Source organism: Gymnoscopelus braueri, assembly GCF_963280865.1.
Source record: "Gymnoscopelus braueri genome assembly, chromosome: 15".
Classification (NCBI taxonomy): domain Eukaryota; kingdom Metazoa; phylum Chordata; class Actinopteri; order Myctophiformes; family Myctophidae; genus Gymnoscopelus; species Gymnoscopelus braueri.
In genome coordinates this window covers 40,492,498-40,513,942 of record NC_137620.1, presented here as the reverse complement: position 1 = coordinate 40,513,942, position 21,445 = coordinate 40,492,498, and the positions used below count along the sequence as shown (strand labels likewise).

General features: G+C 42.1%; 1 protein-coding gene across 1 annotated transcript in view; it reads right to left on the bottom strand.

Moving 5' to 3' along the window:
- Positions 1-21,445, bottom strand: part of col4a6 (collagen, type IV, alpha 6) — a 180,508-nt gene that overhangs the window by 39,843 nt on the left and 119,220 nt on the right. Inside the window, exons 5-15 of the mRNA XM_080450966.1 lie at positions 15,680-15,814; positions 14,807-14,851; positions 14,532-14,651; positions 13,307-13,378; positions 13,115-13,150; positions 12,921-12,983; positions 12,473-12,508; positions 11,986-12,027; positions 7,295-7,381; positions 638-691; positions 320-382 (exon numbers count right to left, since the gene is read on the bottom strand). Coding sequence (XP_080307092.1) covers positions 320-382; positions 638-691; positions 7,295-7,381; positions 11,986-12,027; positions 12,473-12,508; positions 12,921-12,983; positions 13,115-13,150; positions 13,307-13,378; positions 14,532-14,651; positions 14,807-14,851; positions 15,680-15,814 — 753 coding nt within the window. The remainder of the gene's footprint in view (positions 1-319; positions 383-637; positions 692-7,294; positions 7,382-11,985; positions 12,028-12,472; positions 12,509-12,920; positions 12,984-13,114; positions 13,151-13,306; positions 13,379-14,531; positions 14,652-14,806; positions 14,852-15,679; positions 15,815-21,445) is intronic.

Genomic DNA, 21,445 nt, shown 5'->3' with positions numbered 1-21,445 from the left:
AGAAGATCTGGTGTGATCGGAGCATACAAGACCACAGAAGAAGAAATAGAGCCATACCAATGTAGGAAATAGACTAAGAAAAAGGCATAATAGGTCACGTCAAAACTAAGACAGACAGACACATAGAGTATTTGCCCTCAAAGTGCTTATTTAGCAGTATTTTCCCCATGGGGCCTGGTGAAAGACCCGAGGGTTGTTTAGATAAATAAAGGCACAAAAAAGGGGAGAATAGGGTGTGAGGAGATGTCTGAGGCACCCTGGACAAAGGACAGATATACAGACATGTCCTCATGATAATTCTAAACTGTAGTATTCTTACCCGTCCCCCGGGGTATCCTGGGATGCCTTTCTCTCCATATTCACCTGGGTAGGCAAAAGCTCCCTGGGGAAGAAAATACAACCGTTGGGTAAAGAACACTTTAAGCAAGACAACTACATCACCAGTATAGGGCTTCACCCCTCCCGCTCACTCCTGGAGGTCCCCAAGACCAAGTAACATGGGCTCATGTCAGGTAGAGGTCTCAAGCCTCATACCTGACATGTAATGTAAGATTTACTGTAATATATAAATCAATGCAAAGCAGCGTTGTATTCCTGCTGATACTGATTGCTCTAAATGATAATAAGCAACACTTACCGGTAGGCCAGGTCTTCCAGGGTATCCACGATATCCCTTAGGGCCATAATCTCCCTGAGAGAGAGAGAGGAAAGGAGAGAAAGAGCGAGAGAAAGAGCGAGTGAGAGAGAGAGAAAATGAGAGAACGATAGCAGGAGATCTTGTTCTCTGCTCTAGCAGATAGATTATATATACTATCTATCTATCTATCTATCTATCTATCTATCTATCTATCCATCCATCTATCTATAGAAATCGATACAAATAAACCTATATACTGCATTATTACATATTATTTCAAGCTGATGAAAACAACAGGTTTTCTCTTCCGGGAACGCTAGCATGCTAAAATAGTAGCAACGGGTTGTTGCAATGATAAACAAGACTAAAGAGTCTTAAGACCCCGCTAGAATCCCCTCGAGACCGTGACGCTTCTTACAGCAAACTGGACATGTTGTCTGAAGGGTCGTCTGCCCTATTAGATTATGAGAGATATCTTTTGCTTTTAGTTTATATTTTGGCCTGTGGGTGGCACTTGAGGAACAGTCAGTGGGTCACTGAGATTGTTTCTTCCTCCAGGCAGCATCAATGCACTGGAAAACTTTCAAAGCAGTGGTGTGTTCTAGGTTTTTTCGGAGGGTATACGAGAATTATTCCCTGCACGACATGCGCGATACGCTATCGCGTTTTCAATGGATGAAATGGTTATTAGACTGTATACGCTTTCCCCCCAAAAAAATCTGCACACAGCGTATACAGCGTACCACGGTAGAACACGCCACTGTTTCAAAGCCATCGGAAAGTCTGGCCTAAGGGTGGCACTAAGGCTAGAAGAAAGGCCATGGGGTCACCAAAATGAGTAGGGTTCATTATTGCTGAGCGCTTTAAGATTTATGGTAATGTATCCATCAGCCTACAGCCATTACATTTATCTATCGTGTGTAATTGAACATTCTTGCCTAATGGTTAGAGGAAAAGCCATTGAATAACCAAACTCAGTAGTTTGTCATATAGCACTGTTACGGAAGGAATACAAGAACGCTCGCCCCAATACACGCTCGCCCTGGGTCAAATCCGGCGACCTTGGTACGGTCGCCACCAGGTATTCCTAAACGTAACCTCAGTAAAACTATGACGAAACCTAACCTTATTCCTAAACTTAACCTCAGTAAAACGGTGCCAAAACGTAACCTTATTCCTAAACTTAACCTCAGTAAGACTATGCCTAACCCTAAACGTATTTTTAACCTTATCCTCAGTAAAACAAATACAACAATACAAGAACCGCTGGGGGGCGAGCGGCCTGCAAAAAAAAAATGGGGGTGAGCGTGTTTTGGGGCGAGCATTCCGGTTACCTCACAAGAAGACTCTTTCTAATCTCGGCTATAGAGATATGATCATTACCGCATGGCTATGTTGAAGCCTGTTTTGGGGAAGTCACCATATAATCAACATACCAGTCCAGTACAGGATGTCATTGTGGGGATTGAGCCTGTGACTTTTGCGTTACAGGACGAACCTGTGCTCCTTTGTCTCCTTTGGGAAAGCCAACAAACTCCACGACGCCATTGTTCATTGGCTGGCCGGGGTCGCCGGGCGAGCCTGCGTCGCCCTGCATAATACGGTGACCAAGGAGGAGAGAGAGCTGTTTACTACGGAACGGCGTGGGGGGGCGGAGTCAATGAGGAGGAGATGGAGGAGGAGGAGGAAGCAGACAAAATGGCGGGTGGACGGAAAAACCATAGGGAGCTTAAGGTGTTTCCGCTTTGGGGCGTTTGTAGAAGGATAAGAGGTGAAAATGGGGGCTGTTTTTCGGAGGACAAACCGCGTGTCTCCGGTGCGTTTGACCCACGGAGGAATGGATGATGGAGAGAACGTGGAGAAGACGAGGGGAGGAGGAAGAGGAGCTGGGGCAGAGGGGGGGGGGGGGTCACTAGAGACTCAAGCACCAGCACGCTCAAGAGCAGTGGTGTAGAAGTAACTAAGTACATTTACTCAAGTACTGTACTTAAGTACAATTTTGGAGTACTTTTATTTGTACTTTTTACTTTTACTTAATTTCAAATTGTCTATACTTTTACTCCTACTCCACCCCATTTCAGAGGCAAATATTGTACTTTTACTCCACTAGAATTATTTGAAAACTTTAGGTGCTAGTTACTTTGCAGATATAAATTACTACATTATAAAACATACATGATCCACTTCAGCCCTATGTTATACATATAGTAGGGGGTACTAAGCACAAAAAATGGCCAAATCGTTACGCGGCGGATAAAAGCATGAAATTTGATACAGATGTCCCTTGGGTCATCCTAAAACATCCTAGAAGGGGTGCCCAAAAAAATCTTAAACAGGAAGTGACTTATGGACAAAATTCAAAATGGCCACCTAAACTGTTGACCGTTGACTCAAAAGACACCAAAAGAATCTCCAAAAAGCATAAAATTTGGCACATATGTCCCTTGGGTCATCCTAAGACATTCTAGAAGGGGTGCCCAAAGGAATCTGAAACAGGAAGTGAGTTATTGACTAAATTGAAAATGGCCGCCTAGTGTTGTCGATTGACTCAAAAGACAACTAAAGAATCTCATAAAAGCATACAATTTGGCACACATGTCTTTTTGGTCATCCTAAGACATCCTAGAAGGGGTGCCCAAAGAAATCTTAAGCAGGAACTGAGTTATTGACAAAATTGAAAATGGCCGCCTACAGTGTTATCTATTGACTCAAAAGACAACTAAAGAATCTCATAAAAGCATACAATTTGGCATACATGTCCCTTGGGTCATCCCAAGACATCCCAGAAGGGGTGCCCAAAAAAATCTTAAACAGGAAGTGAGTCATTGACAAAATTGAAAATGACCGCCTACAGTGTTGTCGATTGACTCAAAAGACAACTAAAGAATCTCATAATGGCATAATGGCATGTCCCTTGGGTCATCCTAAGACATCCTAGAAGGGGTGCCTGAAATGATCTGAAACAGGAAGTGAGTTATTGACTAAATTGAAAATGGCTGTGTACAGTCTTGACAGATGATGCAAAAGACACTCATAAAAAATAATCTCATAAAAGCATGAAATTTGGTACAAATGTCCCTTGGGTGATCTGAATGCATCCTAAGGGGTGCCAAAAAAAGTTTGAATAGTCTCTCAATGGAAAACACTCCTCCCACACGGGCACTGCTACAATATTCAAATCGAGCAGCCAATCTAGCATTTGGTCCAGAAGCCTGAAAGCTATGCAATCTCTACCATCTCCTGACAAATAAATTAAAGTCGCTGATTCGTGGACACCTTTATGGACACTCTTGCCAGAGGCTGCTTAAGTTTGTAGAGAACTCAAGTGTGGCTGCAAAGCTGAGCCCTTCTGTTCGAGAAAGTGTAGATGCCGGGATGCTGGGTTACCTTGCAGAGCATTATGCCAATGTGCTGGTAATTGCGAAATGGCACACATGAATACATGTAGTTACTAAACACTAATCACAAAAAAACAGTAATGATCAAGAAGAAAATACATGAGAAGATAGAGTGTAAAACAAGCAAGAAGATGTAGAGTGCAAAATAAATAAGATGCAGAGAGTAAAATAAGAATATGCAGAGTAAGATAAGATGCAGAGTAAAATAAATGAGAATATGCAGAGAGTTAGATAAATAAAGAAGATTCAAAGAGTACAATAAAAAAATTATGCAGAAAGTAAAATAAATAAGTGATGTAGAAATGAAAACAGAAGGTAGACTACAAAATACGGCAAGTTATGCACTGCATAACCTGTCGTATTGAGTCTGCATAATATGCAGACTGCCATGGTCAACTGTTTAAACAGCCATTTAGGTCCCTTCCTAAAAAGTTTAATAAACAAGCAAACAAATAAATAACCCCTTCTAGGATATATTAAGAAGCACTCAATGTACGTACCAAATTATACACTTTTATGACGTCCCCTTATGTTTTCTTTTGTGTCAACTGCTTTTAGGCGGTCACTTCCTGTTTAAAACCTTTTTGGGCACCCCTTGTAGGATGCGTTCAGATCACCCAAGGGACATTTGTACCACATTTCATGCTTTTATGAGATTCTGTAGGTATCTTGCATCATCTTTCAACACTGTAGGCGGCCATTTTCAATTTAGTCAATAACTCACTTCCTGTTTCAGATTATCTTTGGCACCCCTTCTAGGATGTGTTAGGATGACCCAAGGGACATATGTGCCAAATTGTATACTTTTTGGAGATTCTATAGGCTTTTTGAGTCAATCGCCAACACTGTAGGCGGCCATTTTCAATTTAGTCAATAACTCACTTCCTGTTGAAGACTTTTTTGGGCACCCCTTCTAGGATGTCTTAGGATGACCCAAGGGACATGTGTGACACATTTTATACTTTTTGGAGATTCTTTAGTTGTCTTTTGAGTCAATCGACAACACTAGGCGGCCATTTTCAATTTGGTCAATAACTCACTTCCTGTTTCAGATTTTTTTGGGCTCCCCTTCTAGGATGTCTTAGGATGACCCAAAGGACATGTGTGCCACATTTTATGCTTTTTGGAGATTATTTTGGTGTCTTTTGAGTCAACGGTCAACAGTTTAGGTGGCCATTTTGGATTTTGTCCATAACTCACTTCCCGTTTAAGATTTTTTTGGGCACCCCTTCTAGGATGTTTTAGGATGACCCAAGGGACATCTGTATCAAATTTCATGCTTTTATCCGCCGCGTAACGATTTTTCACTTAGTACCCCCTACTAATAGGGCTGAAGCTCACAACGCATCGCATCGCGACGTGTTGTGAGCTTGTAGATCTGCTATTTTCAAACATTTCTGTACTTTTACTTTTGGTACTTTAAGTACATTTTGATACCAATACTTTTGTACTTAAAGCAAATTTTGAACACCAGACTTTTACTTGTACTTTACTTGTAGGAGTACTTCTACATTGCAGTATTGATACTTTTACTTAAATAAAAGTACTTTTTCCACCACTGCCACTGGGCCAAATAACACATTTGGTCTGATAATGTGGTCTTAGCTTTAGAATCATGACCCCGGTGGTCAGAGAAAAAACATGGCACTGGCCAATTTTGTTTGCTCTGTAAAAAAAAGGGTGTGGCGGTGAGCACCTTGTCTCTATAGCCCCATCTACTGGATGACCTCACATACTGTATTGCTGTAGCTCGACACTTGGTCACATCCAGGATTGGGGGTGCCGGGCGAATACAGTTATAGCATTTTTTTGGTTGTTGCTTTAAAAAAAAAAACTATCCACCTGTTTCCGCGGGAATTTACTGGGGCACAAGCCCTATGCACAGGCCTGCACTTGCACATAATGTGAAATTTGCCCCTCTGCATTTCCCCATTCTAACTATTAGAAGCAGTGGGCACTATTACAGTAATACAGTGCCCAGGGAGCAGTTAGGGGGGGTAAGTGTCTTGCTCCCCCGGGAGACGTAGACTGGGCAGACCGAGGGGCGAACTGGTGACCTTCCGGTTCCTTGACGGCCTCACTCACTATACCCATTGAGCATGTGGCCGCCCCGTCTATTCCACTGGCGTCCCCACATCCTGGATGCTAACTCTGTGTGAGTGACTCTTATGTGAGCTAAGAGTGATGGGTGAGCCCACACACAGACAGGGCTGTGGTCTCCCCACCTCACCAGATCCCCTGCTGGTCTCCCCAGCTCTCTCCAAACCAAGACCTTTCTCACCCCTCGCCGTCTGTGAGAGGGTTGCTGCAATCACTGCTCCTTTACCACGGTACCATGGCTTATATCACACACACCTCTCCTGTGTGTGTGTGTGTGTGTGTGTGTGTGTGTGTGTGTGTGTGTGTGTGTGTGTGTGTGGGTGGGTGTGTGGGTGCGTGTGTTTGTTGTTGGGTACTATGGCCATGGCTATGACCTCTTTTTGGTCTAGTTACACACTGGTCCAAACATATGTGTCTATGTGCTGCTTACACATGGCGCAAATAACTTAATTTATTCTTCTTTATTGTGTTTGATCATAGCCAACGTTTCCGCTGTGTATGTACTGTATATGTTTCGATGTAAGCAGTGGTGGAAAGTAACGAAGTACATTTACTCAAGTACTGTACTTAAGTACAATTTTGAGGTACTTCTACTTTACTGGAGTATTTACAATTTCCAATCCTTTTACTTCTACATCACTACATCTCAGAGGCAAATATTGTACTTTTACTCCACTATCATTTCTAGTTACTTTGTAGATTTAGCTTATTATTTCAACACATACATTAACCACTTCAGTCCTACATACATTTTGGCCATTTGAAAATAGCCGATCTACAAGCTCACAATGCGTCGCGATGTGACGCATTGTGAGCTTGTAGATCTGCTATTTTCAAAAGATTTTTATGCATTTGAAAACTTGAAATGGGACATTCTGCATAATGAGAACTTTTACGTTTGGTACTTTAAGTACATTTTGATGCCAATGCTTTTGTACTTTTACTCAAGTACATTTTGAATTCCGGACTTTTACTTGTAACGGAGTATTTCTATGTTGCAGTATTGATACTTTTACATAAGTAAAGCAATTGAGTACTCTTTCCACCACTGGATGTAAGTATATGTACTTTATATGCATGTAACGTGTGTGTGTGTGTGTGTGTGTGTGTGTGTTGCTTGTGTGTGACCTGTGCTCCTCTCTGGTTCCTGCTGTGTTACCTGTTCTCCTTTGGCCAACGTAACGGTGATAGGCGGGTCGCCGATTTGGGGCGAGGTACCGCCTGGTCCAGGCAGACCCACGTCACCCTGGATGTCCAGAATACATACAACGCACCGTTAGCCAATCAGATGAGAGGATGATTTAGAATTAGGAAGAGGTAGGAAGGAAGTATAGGAGAGATGGTGAGAGGAGAAGAGGGGTTAAGAGAAGAGGAGAGGAGAGGAGAGGAGAGGAGAGGAGAGGAGAGGAGAGGAGAGGAGAGGAGAGGAGAGCTCTTCGCAAGTCCAAAATGGCGGACCGAATCCTAATGGACCAGTAAAATTTGTTTCGAGACCCAATTGGTTCTGAGATTCATTCAAATAACCGACCCGAACACGGATGGACCCATGAAAATGGATCCAAGAACCAAGTGGAGCCGACTTTCTTTTTTTTTATAGACGGACTCTGACCCTTATTGGATCAGAGTGGTGAGGTTCGTTCCGAGGATATTATTACAGTACCGACCCCGACTGTTGGGTATTTCATGGACTTGACAAACCCAACATGGCTAATTAGTAATTAGCCATGTTGGTTTTGTAATTAGTAATAAAAATTGCTGGCAGAAATGCTGCTGTAACAGTAGGCTAGTTATAGCCAGTTATTAGGCTACTCCAGTAAGAGGCAAGGACATTAAATTGCATGTTTTCACCTCGATGAAGAAGGAATTACATGATTGCACACTCCACTTTGATTCCATGGAGGTATAGTTTGGTATAGTTTCATTTCTCTACAGAGGTCAGCGCGTTGGATCCCCTCGGGTATTACACCTAATGATAAAACACGGACCCAGACACGGACAGATTTGGGGTCCTGTCGGGTATTGTTTGGTTCCGGTAGACCCGTGAGGACCTCTAGAGTAGAGCAGAGAAGACGAGAGAAGATGAGACGAGAAGACAAGAGAAGAGAAGAGAGACTGAACTTGAGCATGAAAGGAAATCAGTAGGGGAACGACAGAACAAAGAAATAGAGGGTGAACTAGAAGAGAGAGAGAGAGAGAGAGAGAGAGAGAGAGAGAGAGAGAGAGAGAGAGAGAGAGAGAGAGAGAGGGAGAGCTCTGGGCTACTTTATCTTTCGTTCCTCGTCGACAATTTTGAGACCAGTTGTCTCTGGCCATAATAAGTGTCACAAATTTAACAGAATCTTCAACTCCAATTGTAAATGATCAAAATAGAATTGTACCTCAACAGGCTCAACAGTAAATCTAGCTGTTTCCGCATTCAACACAATGACCAATCAGTAGTGTGTGTGTGTGTGTGTGTGTGTGTGGTTTAAAGATTTGGTTGCGCATAACATGCATGAAAGTGTGAGGAAGATGGCAGTTCCCTTGACTGTTAGTACTCCTATTCTGATTGGTGGAATGAGAACGGAATGAGAATGAGGGTTTGTGGAGGTAAGAAGGGAAGGGAGTGCGGCAGTGAACTTGAACTACAATTCCCAAAATGCACCACCACCACCAAATTAAGCACCACAGGAAGTAGGAGCAAGTGATTCCAGCACCCAATCACAGTCCACCGAATGCCCTCCGAAGTGGCAGCTCAGAGATTTGACGTGAAATGTAATTAAATTGTAATTGTACGTTTTGTTGTCTCCAATGTAGTCTGTATGTAGTTATGTATGCTGAACCAATGGATATTCAAGTACAGCACTGGATATTTGATTTCATTTTGTGTTCATTTTAAACTAGGCTAGTGGCCACTCAATATTTGAATGTGACCACATGGATGTGGATGGAGGGGGTTTCCTTCCAAAATGTGTTTTTTGGGGGCAAAAATTATCACACTATACGATCTCTATATCTCTGAGCTGTCACACAACAGTTAAGGAAACAGTTGGATGTGTAATGCCACTGGCCAAATCACAAAAACGTGTTTTTAAAACCATTTAAACTGAAAGATTTGGTTGGTTGGTATCTGGGTGGAGAGTTAAATGCGTTCACATCCACTCTTGATGTTTTCCGAATTCAATTAATTTTGAATTTGAACGGCAACGTCCCCCCAAGAAGTCATTCCGAATTGCAATTGGAAAATTGGAATTGGAACCTTAAAGTGAATTCCAAATGTGAATGTTTTGTGACTGGAGCCTGGTGGCAGAACATTTCAATGTAAAGAACAAACCAGACAGAGTTGAGACTCGGTAAACACGGTGATTTTTATCATACAGGGAACGGATGCAACAAACATAGAATAATGTGTTGAGGTAGATGTGTCAATTTGAGGTAGGGATGGAGAGACAGAGAGGGGAGGGGGGTGGGGGGGAGGGCATGGAGGGGTAAGGGAGGGGGGGAGGGGGGAGGAGGGGTTAAATGAAGGAGTTGTGAGGAACGAGGAGAAGGGAGGTGGGATGGACGGAAGAGTGACAGGCAACATCAAGCCATCACCAAGCATGTTTCATGCATAGTATTATGTCCAACCATGCTGTTTGCACACACACACACTTACACGCACGCACACACGCACGCATGCACGCACACGCACACACACACACACACACACACACACACACACTTGCTTGAGCTTTTTGGGTGAAGATGCACACACATGCATGCACACTCACATTTTGCATGTGTACATTTATTGGTTCAACACGCACGCACGCACACGCACACACACACACACACACACACACACACACACACACACACACACACACACACAGACACACACACACACACACACACACACACACACACACACACACACACACACACAGTTGAGCTCACAGACCACATGCACGCGCGGGAATCCAGCTAGAATACCCTAAGCCTGCCGTTGGATGTAAAGATAAAGTTTCCAAACAGTCTCCCTCGGTTGTGGAAATGACAGAGAAACATTGTAGCATTAATCAAATCATCGTGCATTAACGTCAAAGAATTCATATTGTTTTTATCAATCAATAACAACAACAAGTAACTATATCTGAGGGTTTGAGAGTGAGTCAATGCAACTTGACAAATGTCTACTAAAGAACGAACTAATGAATGAATGAATGAATGAATGAAACTCAAGCACTGGAGAAGATCATCAACATATAGTCAATCCCAAACAAAGTTCAGGCTATAGTTCAGGGGTCTTCAACAGGGGGTTCGGGACCCCTAGGGGGTCCTCAGAGTAACTACAGGGGGGCCGCCAAATTAATTGTGTGATAGCGACTTTCTTTTTTATACTAACCACTTGAACCCTATCATCCCTATTCTGAGGGGAACATTAGCCGAAAATAGCAGATCTACAAGCCCACAACGCCTCGCACTGCGAGGCGTTGTGAGCTTGTAGATCGGCTATTTTCGGCAAATAGCTCTTGGTGTACTGGGAAAAAAAGAGCAGACCAAGTACAGTGCCAAAGGTCAAGTTTACAAAGTATTGAAGGTTTAAGTGGTTAAATGTCTGAAAACATGAATCCAATGTGTAGTGGGGGGTCCCTGCTTCATCTCTCTCACTCAGCTAGGGGGTCCTTGGCCTGAAAAACGTTGAAGACCCCTGCTATAGTTCATTTACACCGGTTGCAAACGTGAGTTTGAAATCTCTCCACTGTCCATGTACACTCCTCCAGCACCGTACTAGCCTAGAATCCAGACGGAGGCGCTGTTTCCAAAACCTAGTTAAATGAACATTTCCTGATGAACACAGTAGACCATGCTCCACTGATTTCCTCTTCCTTTTGTAAAGGGAAGTATAGTAGACTATGCTCAGTTGATTTCCTCAGTACATTTCCCATACCTCACGGTAACAACTGAGCTTTTTAAACCTCGTCGGTGCTTTTTTTGAGAATCTTAAAATTTATATTGACAGAAAAATGTCTGCTTTCTTTTACAAAGCAACATGTTTCCTTGGATCTCCGTTCACAAAGACACTCTTTGCAACCATGTGTAAAAGAGACTAGAGAGCCTAATTCATGCTTCGTCGTACAACTGCGTCGCTCAGCGAAAGTAGCCGATCTACAAGTTCACAATGCGTTACGTCGGTGCCACGTTGTGGGCTTGTAGATCAGCTATTTTTGGTGTGCGACACCATCTTACGACGGACTATGAATCAGGCTTTACTCTGACAGTACGATACGGCTGACTGGCTGTTTCCACTGAGTCTGGGGAGGTTCCATTCATTGTGCATTATTTGCGTTGCCACAGAGTGTTTCCAATTTCATTCGTAATTCAATCTTTTCTCCCCGGGAATATTTTTGGCTACACTTTTCAAATCAAACCACACTTTCAAGCGCATAAAAATGCAATGATAGCAATAGTTTGATCATAAATTCTCAGTACAATTTAGGCGGTATGTCTATAGGTGGTATGTCTTTTATATCATGCTGAAATGAATGGAAAACACTGACTTCCTTGAAGAAAAAACTAACTACGGTATGCCTTGGAAAAATGGTTGCCGGTAATGTCAAGGTTGTACGATAGAAATGTTGTGTTGTGTAATGTTGGGTTTTCAACTTTTATTTAAAATAAATTATCCTTAGCGCTAGCTAGATGAACAACGTGTTGTTCTGTGAGGCAATACATAGATGGAAAACAGTGATTTCACCATCTGTTTTAAATGTCAACGAGATCAAATGAGCCTCCCCCCAGACTGTGGATTGGGTTCAGAGTGGCGTTAGCTAACGTTGGCGTTAGGCTAACTTTCATGTGCCTTCTCTTTAGCAGTACGATGCATACCTTGTCTCCTCTCTCTCCTTCATATCCATCACTACGGCTTCCCTAGAAGACAAAGAGGGTTAACACATGCAGTCGATACCACTCCTACAGCTACCAGCAATACTACTACATATTACATACATACAACATAAAAAAAACATTATACACTATCGGTTGGGAAAGTCCACTCACAGTTCATTCAGTAAAACAAGTCCCTTCAACTAAACTTACAGTGATCAACAGTACAACTGCAACTTCTAAAATGGCAACTTCAACCAAGTATTTTACCTGAGTTTTATTCAGCCAACGTAAAAAAGGTAAAACAACATGGCATAGTGTGTTTGGACGTTTTACGTCCTGCAGGCATGCAGCGCCTTTGAGGGCGAGCTCTTGACACACAAAAAATCTGGAAAATTGTCCTTTAACTTTGGTAAACATTGAACGGTTGTAAGTTCCTCCATGTAATGCGGAGTCATCACAGTGTTATACAGTCCAGTGCAATACTTACCATGGGTCCTGGGATGCCAGGTGGACCAGGCGGGCCCTATGGAGAGGAACAGTTATATTATTCTTTAGATTAGAATATGACTTAATTCAACAGCCGGGCACTCAGAAATAATAATAATATCTATCTATCTATACAGCACGTTCATGAAACCTCTGTCTGTCTCTCTGTCTGTGGATTGGCCAAGCTTTGTGTCACGTTTGTGCCGCTGCACCAATATAAGCGGTAATGCACACAACTAGAACTCAATTCTATTACAGAGCAATGCATTAAATGTATCTGTCCCCAGGACTTCTTTGTGCTGTCCTTTTGGCCTTAATGTCTGACTGTACCATGTGCTGTTTGACATTTCTGACTAATATGTCTTCAATCAATCGATCAAACGGTTCAGCAAAGAGACAAGATTTGTGAGAAAGAGATAAACAGATAAGATACTGAGAGATAAACAAACCTGGTAGCCGTCAGGACCTCTGGGACCCGTTAGACCAGGTGGACCGTCAACACCGTTGGACCCCTGTCAGGGACCACAACAGAAACCCGTTCAGAACCACAGAGGAGTTGTCATGGTTATAAACATCACTATTGTGAATATAACCGCTTGGTACTGTATTGTATTTAAGTAAAGTCAAAGGAAGAAAATCTTACAGGTATTCCATCTGGTCCAGGAAAACCTGGAAAACTCTGAAAGAAATACAAGCAAATTTAAATAAGCATAATAATTAGAGGAAATGCATTCATTAATGTAATGGTTAGGTGTTTTATGTGTCAATTCAGGGATGTGAACTGTGTGTGTGTGTGTGTGTGTGTGTGTGTGTGAGTGTGTGTGTGTCATATTACCCCAATGTCGCCATTATCATCCTCTGAGATAAAGATAGGCTCTCCTTTAAGACCTTTTGGACCAGTGGGCCCCTGAAAGAAAGAAAGAAAGAAAGAAAGAAAGAAAGAAAGATTTATTTTATGCATCTACAGTATGTAGGAAGACCAAGGACAGGGACATGTGAGACAAGACAGGGGTGGTATTTGAACCCGGGTGGACAGTGCATTAACTGGCTGAGACGCCCCAGTAAATGACAACGTCTAAGACAAGAGGATGATGGATGTATTTTTGTTCAGTTTTCTGAAATTCATTGTGCAATATTGGATTAAAAAAAGAAACGACTGTACAATAACTTCATTCATTCAGAGAATTATAGTTTAGATAATATTACATACTTAGAATATTGGATCACTGAGTTATATTCTACATACAGATATAATAATAATAATTCAAATGTGTTTAGTATAATGTATATATTATAGATAGATATAGATAGTATCTATCTATCTATCTATCTCTAAATGTGCATTTAACTCACACACACGCACGAGCACGCGCACACGCATGTGCGCACGCGCGCGCACGCACGCACGCACAGGCACACACATTCCTGCATTTATATGTTTTGTTGTCTATAAATGAATCATGGAAAAGATAAATGCACACCTGCCAGCATTACATATGCATACAGTAGTTGATTTATAGCTTTTACATGAGATAATGCGTGCAGCTTTAGGTTGGAATGTTATGGATAGATAGACCTTAATTGATCTCAAAGGAAATTCCATTGTCATAGTATGTATCTATCTATCTATCTATCTATCTATCTATCTATCTATCTATCTATCTATCTATCTATCTATATATCTATCTGTCAGTTTTCATCGTTATTTCTGTCAGTTTCTATCAGTTTCTGTCAGTTTCTGTCAGTTTCTATCAGTTTCTGTCAGTTTTCATCCTTATTTCTGTCAGTTTCTGTCAGTTTCTATCAGCTTCTGTCAGTTTCTGTCAGTTTTCATCCTTATTTCTGTCAGTTTCTATCAGTTTCTGTCAGTTTCTGTCAGTTTTCATCCTTATTTCTGTCAGTTTCTGTCAGTTTTCATCCTTATTTCTGTCAGTTTCTGTCAGTTTCTATCAGTTTCTGTCAGTTTCTGTCAGTTTCTGTCAGTTTTCATCCTTATTTCTGTCAGTTTCTGTCACTTTTCATCCTTATTTCTGTCCGTTTCTGTCAGTGTTGTTCCTTACAGATAGTCCAGGGCCTCCAGGAGGTCCAACTCCAAACCCTGGTGTTCCAGGTTCTCCTCTGGTTCCGTTGCATCCGTCTAATCCTCCTAGACCTCTAGAGCCGTCCTGACCAGGGTGACCCTGTGGAGAGACAGCAAGGAGCAGGTTATGGAACTTTATTGTGCTCTTCATTGAGTCCGTTGCCCGGAATCGAACCCATGAACTTGTGCTCCAATATGGCAAGTGCCGGTCAACAACAGTATGTGTGTGTGAGTGAGTGCTTATGATATACTCACTGGTACGCCATCAGTTCCTGGGAACCCTGGCACACCCATAGGTCCCTGCAAAAGACAGACAGACAGATGTATTGATTGACTAAAGCAGTGGTTTTTTAACCCTTTTCATATACAGGTCCATTATTTATTGGGCATTTGAGCCACGGAACCACCGTTTGATGAGATTTAGACTCTCAGACCCAAAACTTTGAATCTTTTGTTATCGTTTTGTCCATAATTCCATGATTATCTCTCCTGTTGGTACCAATAGGAGAGATAACAGGCAAAAGTTGATCAAAATAACAATTATTCTACCTTCTTTAATTGTGTAGACTTATTGTAAATTAAGTAATGCAGATGTTTAACAATAATATAACTCTTGAAAGCGTAAAATGAAACCAAATGGACCCTTACGGGTCCATTTGGTTTCATTTTACGCTCTCAAGAGTTAAAGATAAGGGGTCCACTTGGTTACCAACTCTCCATCATTTAGCTGAGGACCACCTGGAACCCCCTCAAGGACCACTGGTGGTCCCCAGACCACTGGTTGAGAACCACTGGACTAAAGGAGCTACTTGTGGCTGAACCTGCCTAATAGACCACCCTAGCCTATGGACCACCACCACCACCACCCACACACACACACACACACACACACACACACACACACACACACACACACACACACACACACACACACACACACACACACACACACACACACACACACACACACACACACACACACACACACACACACACACACACACACACACACACACACAGGGTGGTTCCTCCTCTGGTGTCAGTGCAGATGTCCTACAGAAATGTGTGTCACTGTGAGGAGAATAGAGTTTCAAACACAAGTCTCTGCTCATGGAGACCAAATCCCACCTTGTCCCCTTTCGGTCCGGACGGGCCCCTCAGTCCGAGGTGGCCCTTATCTCCTTTAGGCCCGTTGGGGCCTGGACCCCCTTGGAATCCCTCAGGTCCAGAACCTCCGGCTGGTCCCAGGGGTCCATGACGGCCCTGAGAGAGAGAGAGAGAGAGAGAGAGAGAGAGAGAGAGAGAGAGAGAGAGAGAGAGAGAGAGAGATAGAGAGAGACAGACAGAGAGAGTTTAAATTATGTTTAATTCAAATTATTTCAATTCTATTGTTTTCAATGAGTTAAATTCAATAGATCAGCTCAATCGTTTCATTTCAATAATTTCAGTTCAGTTCAGTTCAGTTCAGTTCAGTTCAGTTCAGTTCAGTTCAGTTCAGTTCAGTTCAGTTCAGTTCAGTTCAGTTCAGTTCAGTTCAGATCAGATCAGATCAGTTCAGTTCAGTTCAGTTCAGTTCAGTTCAGTTCAGTTCAGTTCAGTTCAGTCCAGTCCAGTCCAGTCCAGTCCAGTCTGCTTTATTGCAAAATGGCTTAAAAGAAAGAAAGAAAAAAAAAAAGGCTCCTCAGAGCACAGGTCTCTGCCAGGCCGGGTTGCCTACCCAGGGCCCGCAAAATTTGGAAGGCAGTCATAGCCAATTGGAATGGATCTGAAATTCGAAGTCATACATTTTATGCACATGACCCTAGAAATAATGTGTACCGATTTGTGTTTTGGACTCGACGATACCACTGGCAGGCAGGTTTCTGAACTGTTCACAGCCTTCCTCTGAGACACAGACCGAATAGACAGAAATGGTACCATCTTATAATGAGCATTAGAGAGGACCTAATTACATGAAGATAAGGTTATAGTGGTCCTTTTAAGAAAAATGCTTATCATTTGCAGACCTTGAAAAGGTCATTCATGCTTTCATCTCATCAGGCCTGGATTACTACAACTCTTTATACTCTGGGCTCAGCAGAAAGCTTATCTCCTGTCTTCGATTGGTGCAAAATTCCGCAGCTTGATTATCAACAAAGTCTAAGAGATGCGACCATATTACACCGATCTTAGCTTCCCGTCACTGGCTGGCGGTGAGATTTTTAATATTTTACAGATGACTTTTAAACCCTTTGCACCTTTTGTTTGTCTCAATTTGTGTTTTTTTTTAATATTTATAAAAAAGTAATCAACTAAAGTAACTAAGTATGTGAAAGTGAAGTATCCCTTTAAGTACAATTTTGAGGTACTTTTACTTTAATGGAGTATTTCCAATTGTCTATACTTTTACTTCTACTCCACTACATCTCAGAGGCAAATATTGTACTTTTACTCCACTACAATTATTTGAAAACTTTTGTTACTAATTACTTTGCAGATATAAATTATTACATTATAAAACATACATTAACCAATTTAGCCCTATTTTATACCTAGGCTATTTTAAAATGGCCGATCTACAAGCTCACAACGCGGTAGATCTGCTATTTTCAAACATTTTAATACTTTTACTGTTGGTACTTTAAGTACATTTTGATACCAATACTTTTGAACTTTTACTCAAGTAAATTTTGAATTCCGGACTTTTACTTGTAACAGAGTACTTCTACATTGCAGTATTGATACTTTTACTTGAGTAAAACATTTGAGTACTTTTCCCACCACTGTTGTTGGGTGTATTTTATCTTGGTTTTCGGCTCGTCTCCAACATCACAGTAACATGCAATGAAGAGGTAAATACCGTCGATATAACTTGGCCCTGCGGGGCCCTCCCGTACTCCGAGCGCTACACCCTGACTTCTCATCAGGCTTTTCAATTACACACTGTCATTTTGCTGTGATGAGGGACTTTATGAGCAGGGAGAACATCTTCCTTTACAAATTGCTACCAAAGGAAGAAGCCATTTTGTTCTTGTGTTTTTTGGAACTGTATGGTTGTGTTTTCGGATGAGAGGCGAACAAGCCCGGGCGGAACACTCCATTTGTGGGTTCACTCCTAGAAAGGCGTTGTGTGCAATCACGCTTCACAATCATACAGAAAGCTCACGGGGGGGGGGGGGGGGAGACAGTAAAGAGGTTTATGTGGGCATGCAATGGCCTGTCGCCCGACATGGTGGTCCGTGAGTGAAAATGTGAGCGTAGGCAGACGAGGGTTACTGTACAGTTTGTAAATCCCCCCCCAAACAAAACGGTACGTTTCTGGAATTAGTTTATAAATTACTACGTTTCAGCAGAGATAATCCAGCTTTGGATGTTTAGAAACAACTCGTTCTATCGGCAAAATAAAAAGTCCATTGTTGAGTTTCTTTTTAATCTATGGAGTACAGTATGATATGACAGGACAACTCCTCGCTCGCTGATTTGAGTACATGCAGTACCTGATGCCAACCACACGAGGGCAGTAAAAAGATAAGAATACAGCAGCTACAGGCTAGATTTTCTCTACACCACACTCTTTTTTTCTCTTTCGCTGCGCACGCACACGCACGAGCGCGCACAGACACACACACACACACACACGCACACACACACACACACACGCACACACACACACACACACACACACACACACACACGCACACACACACATGCGCACACACACCACAGCTTAACCTACCGACAACCCATTATTAGGTCATATTTTAAAAGCAGTGGTATAACAGGGCCAAGAGAGGAAAGATGGATGATAGACGGATGGAGGAAGGAGAGAGGGGTGAAAGGAAGGGAGGAGGGAGGGAGGGGCAGGTGTGTGCGGGGTCAACGATGAGTCAGACAGACAGACAGATAGACAGACAGACAGACCTTTATATATCCTGAGGGAAACTAAGGTGTCATGGCAATACCATCTATCTGTCTGTTAGACAGACAGACAGACAGACAGACAGACAGACAGACAGACAGACAGACAGACAGACAGACAGACAGACAGACAGACAGACAGACAGACAGACAGACAGACAGACAGACAGATAGATAGATAGATAGATAGATAGATAGATAGATAGACAGACAGACAGACAGACAGACAGACAGACAGACAGACAGACAGACAGACAGACAGACAGACAGACAGACAGACAGACAGACAGACAGACAGACAGACAGACAGACAGACAGACAGACAGATACTGTAGATAGATAGATAGATAGATAGATAGACAGACAGACAGACAGACAGACAGACAGACAGACAGACAGACAGACAGACAGACAGACAGACAGACAGACAGACAGACAGACAGACAGACAGACAGACAGACAGACAGACAGACAGACAGACAGACAGACAGACAGACAGACAGACAGACAGACAGATACTGTAGATAGATAGATAGATAGATAGATAGATAGATAGATAGATAGATAGATAGATAGATAGATAGATAGATAGATAGATAGATAGATAGATAGATAGATAGATAGATAGATCCAACCTAAAGCTGTGTGCATGAACTCATGTAGCAGCTATGCAATCAAATCGACAATGCATATGCAATGCTGGCAGGTGTGCATTTATCTTTTCCATGAGGCATTTATTATAGACAACAAAACGTGTAAATGCAGGAATGCATGTGGTTCACACACGCGTGTGTGTGTGCGTGCATATGTGTGTGTGTGTGTGTGTGTGTGTGTGTGTGTGTGTGTGTGTGTGTGTGTGTGTGTGTGTGTGTGTGTGTGTGTGTGTGTGTGTGTGTGTGTGTGTGTGTGTTAAATGCACGTTTGTCTACTTATGAGGACTACGGTAATTCCCTAACCCTAACATCACTAGTACAATCTGAGGTTTAAGTCTTGTCCAAACCTTAACCTTATAGTCTAACTAACCTGATCCCCAAACTCAAACAAGAGATATGCACGCATACTGTATGCATGCACACATGCGCGCACGCGCACGCGCACACACACACACACACACACACACACACACACACACACACACATACACGCTCGCATGCATGCTTGCGTGCTCACACACAACAAACACACACACACACACACACAGGTAATTTGTACACACCTGGCCCTATTCAAAGATGAGCGCTCTCTGCCCGAAGACATAAAGTCATTTAGCTAAACCAGAGCTCAAGCGCTGTCAACACACATTACCAACGCTCCCTTGGTAACACACTAACACCATTACACACTGAAGTCTAGAACCAAACAAAATACCTAGCCACATACTGCACGTATTATCATTATAGCATCACTGTATTATAAAGAGCATGAGCATGCACCAGTGCACAATAAAACTGTAGTCTAATGCAGTGGTGGAAAAAGTACTTAGATATTTTACTTAAGTAAAAGTAGCAATACCACAATATAAAACTACTCTGTTACAAGTAAAAGGCCTGTGTTCAAAATGTTACTTGAGTAAAAGTACAAAAGGATTGGTATCAAAATATACTTAAAGTACCAAAAGTAAAAGAACTAAAATGTTTGAAAATAGCAGATCTACAAGCTCACAACGTGACGCGTTGTGAGCTTGTAGATCTGCTATTTTCAAATAGCCTAGGTATAAAATAGGGCTAAAGTGGTTAATGTATGTTTTATAATGTAATAATGTATCTTCAAAGTAACTAGTAATTCAAGTTTTCAAATAATTGTAGTGGAGTAAAAGTACAATATTTGCCTCTGAGATGTAGTGGAGTAGAAGTAAAAGTATTGAAAATTGGAAATACTCAAGTAAAGTAAAAAATACCTCAGAATTGTACTTAAGTACAGTACTTGAGTAAATGTACTTAGTTACTTTACACCACTGGTCTAATGTCGCAGTTGGGTGTCCGCAAAACACAGCAAAAGGAAATCCATAAAAATAGATTATGAGCTCTTATAAAAAATTGGGATAGGCCTAAAAACCCTTGAATGAATGCAGACGCATTCTGGATTCAGCCCCCTGCCTGCTCCCTCCCTGCCCAGCGCCGTAGGGCTGGTACGGGGTAATGACAGGGCTTATGTGGGCCGTGTGGAAGAAACAGGCGACTGCAGGAGCTACCTGGGTCTAATAGCTAGCATTCACACCTGGTTTCACCCGGGGTGAAATATGCACACAGGTCCCCCCACAGGGCGTCTACTTTCTCTCATGTTTTACCTGTACCTTCCCTCTCTCTCTCTCTCTGGGTGAGTGACCGTCTGGCTCTCCCTCCATATTTAAATGTCGACTTTGACTTGAACTCGCTCTTCCTTTCTCTCTGTCTCTCTCTCTCTCTCCTTTAGCTTTCTAGTTGTCAGTCTCCACCTATCCTTATCTCCCTTTCACACATGAGTCTAGCTCAGGGGTGATGCAACTTTGATGATGGAGAGGGCCACTATATTATTTCCACACTCACTCCAGAGGGCCACATTGCATATACTGTCGGGGAAGACACCTCTTATCTATGTATTTTTTTTATTCTAAAAATTAATGCCGTACTTCGCCATTTCACACGAAATTAGCAAAGGTAGCCGACAAGCTCAAAACGTGTCTCAGTGCGACGCGTTTTGATCTGCTATTTTTTGCTATTTTTTAATTGGAATCTTTTTCTTTTGCTATATTGAATTGGAATCATGAAAAGTAACATTTTTATTTAATTTCAAATGCATTTAGTTATACTTATGTTAACTTTATGAACTTAAATACAAATACATTGGACATATAAAAAAGACAATAGAATTTTAATACTAGTCATTAAAGGTAGGGTTAAAACAAAAAGTATTTTTTTTAAAGGTTAAAGCACTATATTCTGATAGTAATCATTGCTATAGAGTGTTTGTTCAGTAACAGGAGTCTCCCAGTCTCTCCAGCTCTATAATAAACAGAAA